Source organism: Natrix helvetica (genome assembly GCF_964273705.1).
Source record: "Natrix helvetica genome assembly, chromosome: 5".
Lineage (NCBI taxonomy): Eukaryota > Metazoa > Chordata > Lepidosauria > Squamata > Natricidae > Natrix > Natrix helvetica.
The window spans coordinates 99,395,571-99,409,586 of record NC_138551.1 but is presented as its reverse complement, the minus strand read 5'-3'; the positions used below and the strand labels follow the sequence as shown (position 1 = coordinate 99,409,586).

At 40.1% G+C, this 14,016-nt stretch overlaps 1 protein-coding gene across 2 annotated transcripts in view; it reads right to left on the bottom strand.

The window, feature by feature from the left end:
* MYPN (myopalladin) overlaps positions 1 to 14,016 on the bottom strand; it is a gene marked incomplete at its 5' end in the record, with an annotated part of 93,474 nt that overhangs the window by 24,682 nt on the left and 54,776 nt on the right. The window contains one exon of one of the 2 annotated variants that reach the window (XM_081956202.1): positions 436 to 528. The exons of the other annotated variant lie outside the window; for it this stretch is intronic. Coding sequence (XP_081812328.1) covers positions 436 to 528 — 93 coding nt within the window. The remainder of the gene's footprint in view (positions 1 to 435; positions 529 to 14,016) is intronic. 2 annotated transcript variants of the gene reach the window in all.

Genomic DNA, 14,016 nt, shown 5'->3' with positions numbered 1-14,016 from the left:
GTGGGGATTCTTAACTGCAGTGAAGGCTGCAGACTGAAAATATGTAAACTGAAAATGCATCACAATAAAATATGGAAATGATATAATTAACTTTAGAATGTAATGGATTGTGAATCGTGAGTTAACAACATTAACAGTTGAATTAACAACAGTTAATTCATAAGCTGCTTTGAAAGCCCTCTGGTCAGACTGCAAACACACTGAACCATGTTCCAATAGGGTTTTTTGTACTTTATGGAATATTTTTGCTTTGAACCCAGATTTCTTGTAATTAACACCTTTGGCTACTGTTAAAAAACTTATCACGATCACAGCTCATTTTAATGTAAGAAATACCCAACCTCGTTTCAATGGCAGAAGTTACATTTCAGGTTTTGTATTCTACTGAACATATGTACATATGAGGCACACATGTGTGGGAAAGGAAGGCTGTACCTGGGATACTTCCTCAGCGGTAAAGTTGAAAGTTGGGGATTGAGGGCTGGGTCCCTGTAGCCCACGAGCCAGATTTTCATCATAGGCTGTTTTCTGGCAGAGGGAACGAGGAATGAGGAAAATTGCATGAGGAAAAAGTTATGATGACATTTATGGGCATTATTTTATTGAAAGAATGAAGAACAGAAAGTTTCAGAGGTAAAAGCAAACCTATGATTTAATTGCTACCAGATAGTATAATCTATTTAAGTTAACTGAGGTAGCATAGAATATTTTACAGGTTGCATATTATATATGTGCTTGCCATTTTCCCATTCTTTGTATGCTCCTTCCTTCACAAATTGTCCTTCTCTTTTTGCCAAAAGTAAGACCCTCCACCATCATTGTTCCACCTTGCTTGAGATTTGCAATGTTTGGTTTTTCATATCCTGTGTATTTCTCAGATAATACCCTGTTTCCCCCAAAATAAGACTCAACCAGAAAATAAGCCCTAGCATGATTTTTCAGGATGCTCATAATATAAGCCCTACCCCCAAAATAAGCCCCACTTAAGATCATCAGCCAGATAGACACAATTAGTACCGTATTTCCCCAAAAATAAGACCTAACCAGAAAATAAGATCTAATGCACCTTTTGGAGCAAAAAAAAATAATATAAGACCCGGTCTTCTTTTCAGGGAAACACGGTATCTCAGTTAGCGTCTGGATAGTAATCTTCTTTCCCACTAGTATTTTAAAAACAGCTCCCTTATATTAAGCACATTAAACCATTGCAGAATTTCATTATGGTCTATCCATTCCCTTCAATAGACTAATGCTTCAGATAGGGACAAAAATAACATCACTCAATTTTCTTAACTGAACAATTTTGGACTAGCAAGGATTCCATATCCAGATGTGCCAGATCATTAATGTCTTCTGCTCATTTAATGTCTTTGTCAACAATTCCTATTATGATGTACAGCATGCTGAGGCGTTCATCTTCCTCTTGCATTTACTATTCTAAAGGAATCGTTTTCCCCGGCAGAATTGCATTTGCTTCAGTGGTCATTATCTTACTCAACAAAGCAAAGAAAAAGTAAAACTAAGTTTCCCTTAAATCAGGCTCTCTCCTTATAATGATTTGGGAATATCCATGTAGTTTCCTTGGCAGCCACATGGAAGGACTGGATGTCTTTTCTGGGATTATTTTAAGTTTCCCAGTCTTTCCTACAATCCTGCAATTTTCTAATGGTTTCTCATTTCCCAGGACTGAAACTGGTTAACTTTTTGATGCAAGCCTAGATGGGCTTCTTTTAATAAAAGAGGAAGTAAGAAGGATAACATAGACCATTTTCAAATTAGTGGTTTATGACATATTATAACATCACTGCTGTGAGGAATTGAAGATATATGTGGAACATCATCCTTGCAGAAATAATAAGGTTGCCCCCCCCCCGACATTCTTTCAAAAAGCATGAAGATATGGTTTTGCCAGCAGGCCAGAGACCTCAGGGTACTACGGAGCCCACCAAGTGGTTGGTCTGATTGTTGTCATCAAGAGTATCATTATGCTTTGTCAACCATGAAAGACATGAAAGGGCTTTTGACTACACAGTTAGTCCTCATTTACCAACTTCTTGTTCAGCAACCATTTGAAGTTACAACAGTGCTCAACAAGAAGACTTATGGACTCACTTCCTGTGGCAACGTAGGTGCTGATGGACTTTCGTTTGGGAACGCCAGCCCCGAGATCGTGTTAGGCTGCTAGAACAGCGTAAATCAGCTTTATGGCAGTTTGAAAACTCTCCCCTCGGGAAAAGAGGGGGAGGTGAGCAACAGGGTAGGGGTAGAGCTCCCTTAGATCCACAGGAGTAATTCTGGGGGTTGAAAGGTGAGAGCCACCCTGCAGCCCAATAGTGCTCCACTCCCGGGGTGTCTCTGCATCAGCAGAACAAAGCACCATGACCACTCCTGCTATCAACGCATTAATCTACATTTGAATAAGAAGCAGGCGGAGCGCAGACAGGAGTGATTATAATCGCAAGTACAAAACTTAACTCAGATTTATTATAATTTCCTTCTGTGAAGATTAAGGGGGATAAAAGTGAAGATTGCACCTGAACATCAAAGGCCGTGGTGAAAGTGAACTTAAGAAGCAAGTATCTGTTAAGTGCTTGCTAAAGTTGTAAAAAAAATCAAGAGTTCGAGACTAAACAAAACAGCGTTGGTTTGCTAACAAGCTATAAAAATTAACAAGTCTCAGGGTTAGGTGGACTTTTTGGATAAGCAATTTGGCCGCTGAAAAGTTTGATTTGAGTATTTGGAAATGGCTTCAAAACAAACTAAATTAACTGCCTCTAAGAGCGCTGGAAGCTCTCCAGCCCAGACACAAAAATTGCAATCTTTATTACCCCCAGCAGAAGCATTAACACTTGAAGCCCTTCAAAGTAACCTTCAAAATGCCTTAAAGGAACAAGCTTCTGCTCTGGAAGGCAAAATTACTAAAGCCCCTAAAGATGTGTCTAACGAAATGTCTGAAATTAAGGACTTAACCCAAACTCGCAACCAGCAAATAAGGGAAGATATAATGGATACATTTAAGGGTTTGCTTGGTTACATAACATCACTGGAGGATAGAGTGGAAGAAATCAATCAGTCCAATGTGAATTTGAAGAACAAGGTTGTAGACATTCAAAGCAAGATTGATAAGTCAGAGGCAGAAGTCACAATGACACAATATAGAGCTATGGAGTTTGCTTTGAGAATAAGAGGCTTGAAAGAAAGTAACCAAGAAAATTTAAAGGAGATATTTGCAGAAGCTTTGGTCCAATTAACTGGTGAATCCAAGACCAAATATGACTGGCAGATGGACAAAATTTACCATTTAAATTCATGGATTGCCAGATGGAGACAACTACCAAGAGATATTGTAATCCATTTTGTTACCAGGAAAATAAGGAATGGGATATTACAAGCGATGTATAAAAATAAATTGCAGGTCTCAGGTCAAGAGGTGACAGTATTAAAGGAAATTCCCCCTAAATGTTGAGATCTAGAAAGGATTATGCATTCCTAGTGGATGGACTCAGAACTCGCCAGATACAGTACAGATGGGAGGTTCCAGAAGGATTGGTTGGTGAATTACTTAGGAGAAAGATATCGTCTTAGTTCAGTCTGGAAAGCAAGAGATTTTTACAGCAATGTATTAAAGGCTGGACACCCTCCATCTCTAGGATCTAGAGGAAGAAAAGAAGCAGGGGAAGATAAACAGGAAGATATCCAGGCACAAGCGGGTGCTGCTCAAACCCTGGACTTACTTGAGATAGAAGAAATCATGGAACAAAGACAAACCCAAGCAGTTACCAAACGTAAAGAGCAAGAATTAAAGATACAACAGGCCCAGACAACAATCCAAGAAACTATAAGCATAAATACAGAAGCTGTGGGGGGAGCCAGACCGAAGATGAAATTCCAGCAGGATTTCCAGGACGCTCTTAAAAAGCTTCAGGGGGGTTAGCTAAAATATCAACAAATACCTCCCCAAAATGTTGGAAATGCAAATCGATACACGGAACGTATTACCATTTATGGTGGACCTGTGAGGAGGCTAAAATTTTTTGGAAAAAGATCAAAAATTGGCTGGAGGCAATAACGGGGGTTAAAATAGAATGGAAACCTGAATTTTTTTTATTAGGAATAATGTCAGCGAAATACAAAAAAGAAATCCAGTATTTAATACTACATATAATTATGGCTGCAAAGATTGCTTTTGCCCAGAAATGGAAAAACAAACTAACTCCAAGTGAAGATGAAATAATAAGAAAGGTTATGGACTGTGCTGAAATGGACAAACTAACTAAAGAAATTCAGGGAAAAGAAGAATCAGAATTAAACCAGATATGGGATAAATGGTATAGGTGGATGGAGGAAAGAAACAAGAATCAATGAAGGAATGTAACAAAACTCAAAAATAATAGTTATGAGTAAAATAAGAAAGTTAAGAAAGGTGAAACTCAAATGAAATACAATTGAATGGGAAATAATATAAGGTGAGGGCTATCGATTGATAACTGCTATTAGAAAGAACAGGAAGCTCCTGTTTGTATTGCATTGTGTAAATGTGTTGTACATCTAAGTTGTGTGTGTGTGTATTTTATATGTTTGTTAATAAAATTGAAAAAAGATTAAAAAGCTTCAGGGGGCTGAAGATGACAATTAAATTTCTAACCTGGAATGTTAATGGTTTAAACTCACCACAAAAAAGGAAAAAAATATTCCACTATCTGAAACAATTTAAAAATGATGTGATTTGTCTGCAAGAAACACATATTAGAACACAGGAACAGAAATATCTGATGAATTCAAGATTGGGACTACATTTTGTGGCATCTGCTCCAGAGAAGAAAAATGGTATAGTTATATACTTAAGAAAAGATTTAAAGGCTGAATTAATTGAAGCAGATCCTCAAGGAAGATATATTGCAATTGGACTATTAATAGAAGGAAAGAAAATACTTTTAACAGGAGTATATGCCCCCAATCAACAACAAGAAAAATTTTACAAATTGCTTCATACTAAATTAATACAATGGGATTACAGATCGTGTATATTACTGGGTGATTGGAACAGAGTATTGGACACTATGAAGGACAAGAAGAGACTCTTGCAAAATACTCAAACATGAGCAAGATTGCCTAAATCTTTTTTTGACATGATAGATGATATGGAATTGAGAGATATCTGGAGAGAACAGAATCTTAAAGAACGGGACTTTACATTTTTTTCTGATAGACATCAATCCTTTTCTAGAATTGATTTTATACTAATTACAAATGATTTCCTTTCCAGGGTGAAGAAGACGAAGATATGCTCGAGAACTCTAACAGATCATAATCCGGTTTGGATGGAATTGGAATATGGAGAGGGATCTAGGAGGTCTTGGAGGTTAAATGAAAATCTATTTAGATACGAGAGAAATGTTACAGAATGCAAAAAATAATTGAAAGAATATTTTGTTTTTAATATGCATAGGGGGACATCTATGGAAATGGTTTGGGACGCAAGTAAAGCATATATGAGAGGTGTTTTAATAAACTTAAATAACCTACATAGATGTAGGCAGGGAGAAAAGCGAAGGGAATTGGAAGAAGAGATAAAAAAGAAAGAGCAGGTGCTAATATCTAACCCAGATGATAAGAAGACAAAAGAAGCAATTACTTTACTGCGAGGGCAGTTTAACATGTTGATGTCCAATCAAGTAGCCACTAATCTGCTATACACTAAACATAATACTTTTTGTAATGCAAATAAACCAGGCAGGTGGTTAGCATACATGTTAGGGAAGAAACAAAAGTTTCGTACTATAGAGAAAATAGAATACAAAGGTAAAGAAGTCTATCAACAAGACACGATTAAAAAGGCTTTTTAAGAATTCTATACTAGACTGTATGCTGGTGATAAAATACAAGGTTTAGATATACATAGATATTTGGAGAAAGGGAAAATCCCTATAGTTACAGATGAGCAAAGGGAAAAACTGAATCAACCGGTAACCACAGAGGAAACTCTCCTGGCTATTAAGCAGTTAAAAATTGGCAAGGCCCCTGGTACAGATGGATTGACAGTGGTTTATTACAAAAAGTTACAATTAGAAATGGTAGAATCTCTTAAGGAATTATTTAATAAAATTCAATTGGAAGGAAGGGTACCACCATCTTGGAGAACAGCCTTTATTTCCCTGATTCCGAAAGAAGATCAGGATCACACTCAGCCAAAAAACTACAGGCTATATCATTACTTAATACAGATTATAAAAATTTTGCTAAAATATTAGCAAATAGGCTGATGTCAGTTATACAACAAACGATTCACAATGATCAATCTGGTTTTATACAGGGGAGACAAATGAAAAGTAATGTAAGACAAATTGTTAATATATTGGAATATTTGGGGAAGAATAACCAAGTCCCCGCAGTGCTTATATTCTTAGATGCAAAGAAAGCATTTGATCGAGTGAATTGGCAATTTCTAATGAAAATAATACAAAAGATGCAGCTTGGAGAGTATTTCATACAATCTATCAAGGCAATATACCAGAAACAGACAGCACAAATTATAGTTAATGGTAGCATAACAGAATCCTTTAAAATTGAAAAAGGAACAAGACAGGGGTGTCCCCTGTCTCCATTATTGTTCATCTTAACCTTGGAGTTATTGTTGAACAGAATACGTGGGTCAGATGATCTACAAGGAATTAAGATTAGGCATTATGAATATAGAGTACGAGCATTTGCGGACGACTTGGTTGTAACTTTAACCCAACTGGGGAAATCAGCTATAGATTTAATGAATATAATTAATCAATGTGGTCAAGTATCAGGATTTAAAATAAATCTAGGGAAAACAAAGATGATAGTTAAAAATATGACCATAAATCAAAAAGAAGAATTAGAAAGAGTAACAGGATGTGAGATAGTAAAAAAGGTTAAATATTTAGGAGTTCATATTACAACCTCAAATGGGAAACTATATAAGTATAGTTATGAACCATTATGGCATAAAATACAGACAGAGATGACTAAATGGAAAAAACTACAACTGTCTTTGTTGGGAAGGATAGCAGCAGTAAAAATGAACGTTTTGCCCAAGTTTCTATTTCTTTTTCAAATGATACCAATACTCAAAAAAGATGCAAATTTGGAAGAATGGCAGAAAGGTATTAATAATTTTGTTTGGGCAGGGAAGAAACTGAGAATAAAACTTAAAATAATGCAAGATATACCTGAAAGAGGAGGTTTGAAAATGCCCAATTTAAAATTATACTATGAAGCAGTAGTTTTATCACCAATCAGCGATTGAATTAATTTAACAGAGGATAGAATACTGAATATTGAGGGATATGATTTGGTATATGGTTGGCATGCTTACTTAATATATGATAAGAAGGTGGACAAGATTTTTAAAAGCCATATTTTAAGGAATGCTCTACTGCCTGTCTGGAAAAAATATCAATATAAGTTAAATGATAAGATACCTATGTGGGTAGTGCCCAGACACACAATAGAGAATATAAGTATAGAACAAAAACAGGATGTAATTACATATAGAGAGCTTCTTAACATAGAAAGAGGTGTACTACAGTTAAAGCCTTTGAATGTACTAAGAGAGGAAAGGGTAATTCAAACCTGGTTTCAGTTTGGACAGTTACAGGCCAGATGGAAAAAAGATCAGAAAATTGGTATCATGCAAAATGAGGATAAAACAAATTAGGGACCAGGGTCAAATGCATATAAAAAAGTTGTATAATATACTGATAGAAATGGATTCTGAAACAGAATTAGTTAAAATTTGTATGATAAAATGGGCACAAAACTTTGAAGAACCAATAATGATGGAAACATGGGAAAAGATTTGGGTAAGGAATGTAAAATTTACACAAGCTCAAAACTTGAGAGAGAATTTTTATAAGATGTTTTATAGATGGCATTTAGATCCTAAAAAGTTTGCTTGTATGTATCCGAATTTACAACCTAAATGTGGGAGATGTGACTGTGCTGACGCTACGTATTACCATATATGGTGGACTTGCAAAAAATTTAAAGCATTTTGGATAAAAATATGGTGGATTATTCAAAATACTCTTTAAAAGAGGATAAAGTTCACTTCCCAGCTGTTCTTATTAGGGATAATTACAGACTGTACAGTTATAGAGACTAATTTGATTCTGAATTTAACAACGGCAGCAAGATTGCTGGTGGCACAGTACTGGAAGAAGGAAGAGTTGCCTACTATTCAAGAATGGACGTTAAAAGTAGTAAACTTAGCAGAGATGGCCAAAATCTCAGCATATCTTAAGGATCATTCAGATGAGAAATACAAGTTGGAATGGAGAAGATGGATTGAATATATTCAAAATAAATATCGGACTAAGAAATTCCAATTAGCTTATGAGTGAAAGAACAAGGATTGGTGTAATTTATCTAAAGTTAGCTTAACAAAAGAAGAGTTAAAGTACAAGAGGAGGAAGATGTTAAAGTTAGTTAGCTTAGCGTATGATTGTTAAATGTTTATACCCTGTATTTTGCTCTGGGAGGTTGGGGGGAGGGAGGGTTGGAGGGGGGGATCGGGGGGGGGAGAGAGGGGGGAAGGGCATATATTTGTAAAATTTATTAAAACTCTCTAATAAAAAAAAGAAGACTTATGGACGGTCCTTGAAGTTGTGGCTGTTGCAGTGTCCCCATAGCGACATCATCACCACTTGTGATCATCACTGCCAGCTTCCAATAAGTCAAAGTCAATGAGGAAACCAGCCACCACCTGATGTGCTTAATGAGTGCACATGATTCCTTAACAACCACAACCTGAACTGTCATTGTATACTGAAGGTCACATTTAGTTTCGTTGTACAAAGTGGAGTGACAATAAACTAAACTAAACTAAACTAAACTATGGAAATTAAAGAACAAACCAACCTGTTTTATTGTTGATATATTGCACAATAATGGCTGGATGACTCTTCAACTTAAAACCATCTATTTAGTGACTGTTCAAAGTTAAATTGGCACTGAAAAAAGTGACTTATGACTGGTGCTCACATTTATAACTGCGGCAGTATCCCCACAGTCACATGATAAAAAGTCAGGTGTTCAACAACTGGCATGTATTTATGATGGTTACAGCATCCTGGGATAATGTGATTGCCATTTGTGACTTTCCCAGCTGGTCTTCAACAAAGTTTAATGCGGGGAACTTAGATTTGCTTAACAATTGTATCATTCACTTAGCTGCGATAATTTAATAACTGTGGCAAAAAAAAGTCATACAATTGGGTATGATTCATTTAATAATTTAATAATCACCTTGCTTAGCAGTGGAATTGTGGCCCTAATTGCAGTCATAAGTTGAGGACTACCTGCATATGGTAGAGTAAGTTACTAGCATGGAATTGCCTTTGAATGTTTGCTTGAAACTATAATGAGAACAATAATGAGTCCATGACAATCGTGATAAAGTTGTAACCTGGTGCTTTTGTCCTCTAAAGACAAACCCATTGGATGTAATTACTTGAGCTGAATCCCAAGTAAGTGTGCATAGGCATACACCCTTGTGAACTTATACAACCAGTCACACTGTATGTAAATAGCTTGTGCTCTCATCTGCTCATTTGGTGACTGCAGAATGAGGGAGGCTTCCAAAGGAGCCATGTCACAAATGCAAAAATCAGGCCATATTTTATCACCATCTTTTCAGCAATTTATCATACTCTTTCCTTCAGCAAGTATGAACTTTAGCACCCTTGTTTCTGCTATCTGTTCAAATATGCCATGCACCTGTGATTTGTTAGAAATTGTTAAGTAGCTCAACCCAAAGGAAGAGACTCAAACATTTATTAGCTGTGGTGTTGCTAATTTTCATTTCTTTAGGGTTCCTTTTATTCTGGTAAGTAGGTAGATATGGAGAGTTGAGACCATCTACAACAGGGGTGTCAAACTGCATTGTCACGGCATTGTCACGTGATGTACCCCTTTCCCCCCCATTCGCTAAACCGGGGGTGGGGGTGGCCAGCACATGACACATCTGGCCCATGGGCCACGAGTTTGACAGCCCTGATCTACAAGCATCACAATGTTGACAACACTGGTATGTGGAACTCCACATATAAAGTAAAGTGAAAAACATCTCTTTAATCATCCCAAAGGTATTCATGGATCTATTTCACAATATATCATGTGGTATTTATTCAGTTTAATTTGGCTTGTTTTACACCACTTGGCCCTGGGATCTATTTGCAGGAAGACAGCTCAGTTCTGCATTCAATAAAATAGTAAGTCTAAAAGTCTGAGGTCTCATCTCTGCCAAAATACTAGTCAGTAGTAAAGTGGTTTAGCTATAATTACATTAAAAAGTTAAATCTCCAGCTGTTGTGACCTAGGCTTCCCAAGAGCATGAAGCAAACTCCTTGTCCTAACAAAAACCCCTTTTATTAATTTACTGAATTCTGCTCATTCATATCCAGCAAAGTCTTTCAAGGGAGGATTTACAGTCACAGACCTTATCTGGCATGGAGAGCTGCCAGGCTGATATCCGCAAAACTCTGCAAGGAGTCTCAGAGAGTCATGAACCAATTAAGCGAACTAATTGCCTCCTGCAAACTCCACTCCCCTTTCGCTCCTCTTTTATTTCCTCTGGGAGGGACCATTCATCATCCACCTGTGGCCTTACTCCCAAGTCAACTTGTGTTCTTTAGCTGTTCCCTTTGTCTGGCAACTGTGTGCATGTGCACACTAGGAACAGCTCTAACTGTTCATCTGCCTCACTGATGTCTGACTCAGAAGGCAGCTGATAACTGGCATACATCTCTGGCCGCCTCTCTGCCTCTGATAAAGAGCCCTCATCAGTGCCTTCCCCAGACTCCAGGACTGGCCCATGTTTCTCCCCAACCTCCTCACTGACCAAATCTCAGTTCCGTTGGCGGGCCACACCACCAGCTAGGTTAAACCAGCATGCTAAAGTAGAATTATACCATTGGGGTATTAACCATAATTTAATTCTATTCTAATTAACAGGTTTTTGCCCATGCCTTGTCCTAGCACCTAGGTCCCTTATTACTACCTGTTCATGCTGAGAAGTCCTGGAAGAATCTTTCAGTTTCACTCCCAGAGGTGGGAGAGTGAGGCTACTGTAGCCTCCGCATTTCTTTTTTTCCTTTTGGCTTTTTCACAACTGAATTGAAGTCACAAAGGGGATGAGAAGAGGGGAAATACCTATACTGTTGGGGTGATTCCAATTTGGATTTTTATATATTTATTTCTCAGTCTGCTAGTCAGCTCTCTGGTATATTCATGTGTGCATTAAAAGAATCAAAATGACAGCTGTATTATAATTGAAGGTCCTTCTTTGGCAGTTGCAGCAGGGACAGCTGGCAGCCCTCCGTCCAAGAGAAGACCCCTGCTAAGGACCGGTATCCCGGCTGCTGCTTTCATTTTGCCAGAATGCCTGTGGGTCCTGATTTAGAGGGATTCTGGGAAAAACTGGTGGTTTATTTCCCCCCAAAGAATAAGCTTAGCACTACTGCTTGTTGTTAATTAAAAAGAAAACGAATGGGAGAAACAGGGATCTCTTCAGCAATGTTGCAAAAGCAAGATAAGTCTCAGCCTATGGATTGGGCTGGTAGCAGCAGTTAAATATCAATATAATCTTCTCTTAATGATGTACAGTATGATCTCTTGCTGATGTATATTGTTGACGCATTCCATATTAAGCATGTTTTTCTTCTTTTCTGTAATTTATGTCACACCAAACAGGATTCTGAGATGTTTACACTCTTCCATTAGAAAACTGAAGTAGTAATCAATGCAACAAGGACCAGCAGCAGCCCTCGCATGGGTGGAACATCAATAGGACACAGAAATCCATAGCAGTAGGATTCCTCTTAATACAAATCATAACAAGCCACAGCAAATCTGTTTCCCAATATTTCTTGAAATAGCTGAGTTTTAATGGTTTTCTGCAAAACCATTCAGGTGATGCTCTACTGAGAAAGTGATAGCTCTACTGAGAAAAGTCCCTGAAGATGACACTCCTGAAGAGGAGGAACTTGGAGGGATCCAGGGGTGGGCTGCTGGGGATTTGCAGGGGTTCGGGAGAACGTCTAGCTAAGATTATGTGCAGTTCGTAAAACCCTCAAATCCCACTCCTGGCTGGCCCTGCCCTGCCCACCTCACCCCTCCCAGGAGTCCCCATATGGCCCGTTTTGGATGCAGGTAAGTGCAGGGTGCACAAGGAGGCTTGGGGAGAGTGAAAAACGGGCCTATCAGAAGTTCGGGAAGACTGGAAACAGGCCTGTTTCCAGCCTCCAGAGGGCCTCCGAAGCCAGGGGAGGCCATTTTCGCCCTCCTGGAGGCTTGAGAAAAGCCTCTGAGGCCAGCAGAGGGCAAACCCCTCCCCGCCACCATGGTGCAGGAAACTGACTAGGCCATGCCCACCATGGGCACGCCCACCCAGCAACCAGGCAGAGAACCCCTTGCTAAAAATTTTGAAGTCCATCCCTGGAGGGATCCCACCATTCCTCATTTTACAGGGTGAGAAGTCATCAAGAGAAGGTAGACAGAAAAAATAGCCAGATTGTAAGCTATGTAAGATTTTAAAGGTGACAACCAACCTCTTGAATGGTACTCAGAAGGAAACCGGTAACTAATGCAACTCTCAAAGCTTATATAGGAGAACCTGGAGATCCCATCTTTACTTTTGCTGCTGCATTGTGGATCATTTGGGGTTGTGCATTGCAAATGCCCAGACAAGAGGTGACTGTTAGATCCGTAGTGAGGAGACTGAGGCAGAGGTCAGTTCAACGTATTTATTCAAGAACAGGCTAACTGACAACGGACAAAACGCGAGCCGGCTGACAGCTATTTATACTTACAGCTGTCAGCCGGTAGAACCAATAGGGAACCTTGAATTCTCCCGCCGGCTGGAGCGCGCGCCTTGGCCAATCAGAGGGCTTCCTCCGAACGCCCTCTGCTGGCCAGGCTCCTCAGTACTCAACACCCCTTTCCCCCGGATTGCGCATGCGTAATCTTCCAAATATCTTGGTCGTCTGCGCACGCGCTGGGAACGCCTTGGCATAGTTGGTGTGGCGTTCGAAGAGGAAGGAGTGTCGGCCCCGCCCGTGTGACGAGGCCCTGGAGGAGCGGCCACGACAGGCCCAACCCTAGGAGATGGATGCGTCAGAACAGGTAAGGAACCAAACGCACTGGGGGCAACGTGCGCCGACTCGGAGCTAGAGTTTCCTGTGCTGTTGGGCCGGCAGGCGGCGTTGTTAGGGCCTGGCTGTTTCTGTCCGCTGGTTGCAATTCCGGGAACTTCTGCCGGTCGTCGCCGCAACAGGTCTACATGGCGCCTCCAAGATCTCCCATCGTTGAGGAGGACCCTGTAAGAGCAGGGCCCTGTTACGTCTGAGATCTTCCCAGGCACCCATTTGGGTTCCCCCGCATAATTCCGGGCGAAAACTTCCTCCCCCACTAGAAAGGATCTCGGGGAGGTGGAAGGGTGAAAGGGGGGGGAAGAACAGAGGGGATGCAGGCGGTCTAAAGTAGACCTGAGGCGGCGACCCATGAGTAGCTCGGAGGGGGCTTTACCCGTGGAGGCACAAGGGGTGGTGTGTTGGGTGCGGAGATACGTGTGAATGCGGTCCGGCCAGGGTAGTGCTGCCATACGGGCAAAGGCATCTTTTGCAGAACGGACCGCACGTTCCGCCAGGCCATTGCTGGCCGGGTGATATGGTGATATTGGGGCATGGCGGATGCCCAGGGAGGTGAGGAAAGAAAAGAATTCGGAGGAGGCGAATTGGGGCCCGTTATCGGAAACGATAACATCGGGCAGCCCATGGGTTGTAAACAGGGAATTTAGGACGCGGATAGTGGCCGCGGAGGTGGTAGAGGTCATGGGGAATAACTCAACCCATTTTGACCATGCATCTACCACAACTAGGAAGGAATGGCCATCAAGGGGACCCATGAAGTCGACGTGCAATCGACTCCATGGGCCTGAAGGTTGTTCCCACTCGCGGGGAGGTGCAGTGGGGGGGGCAGCCTGTACTC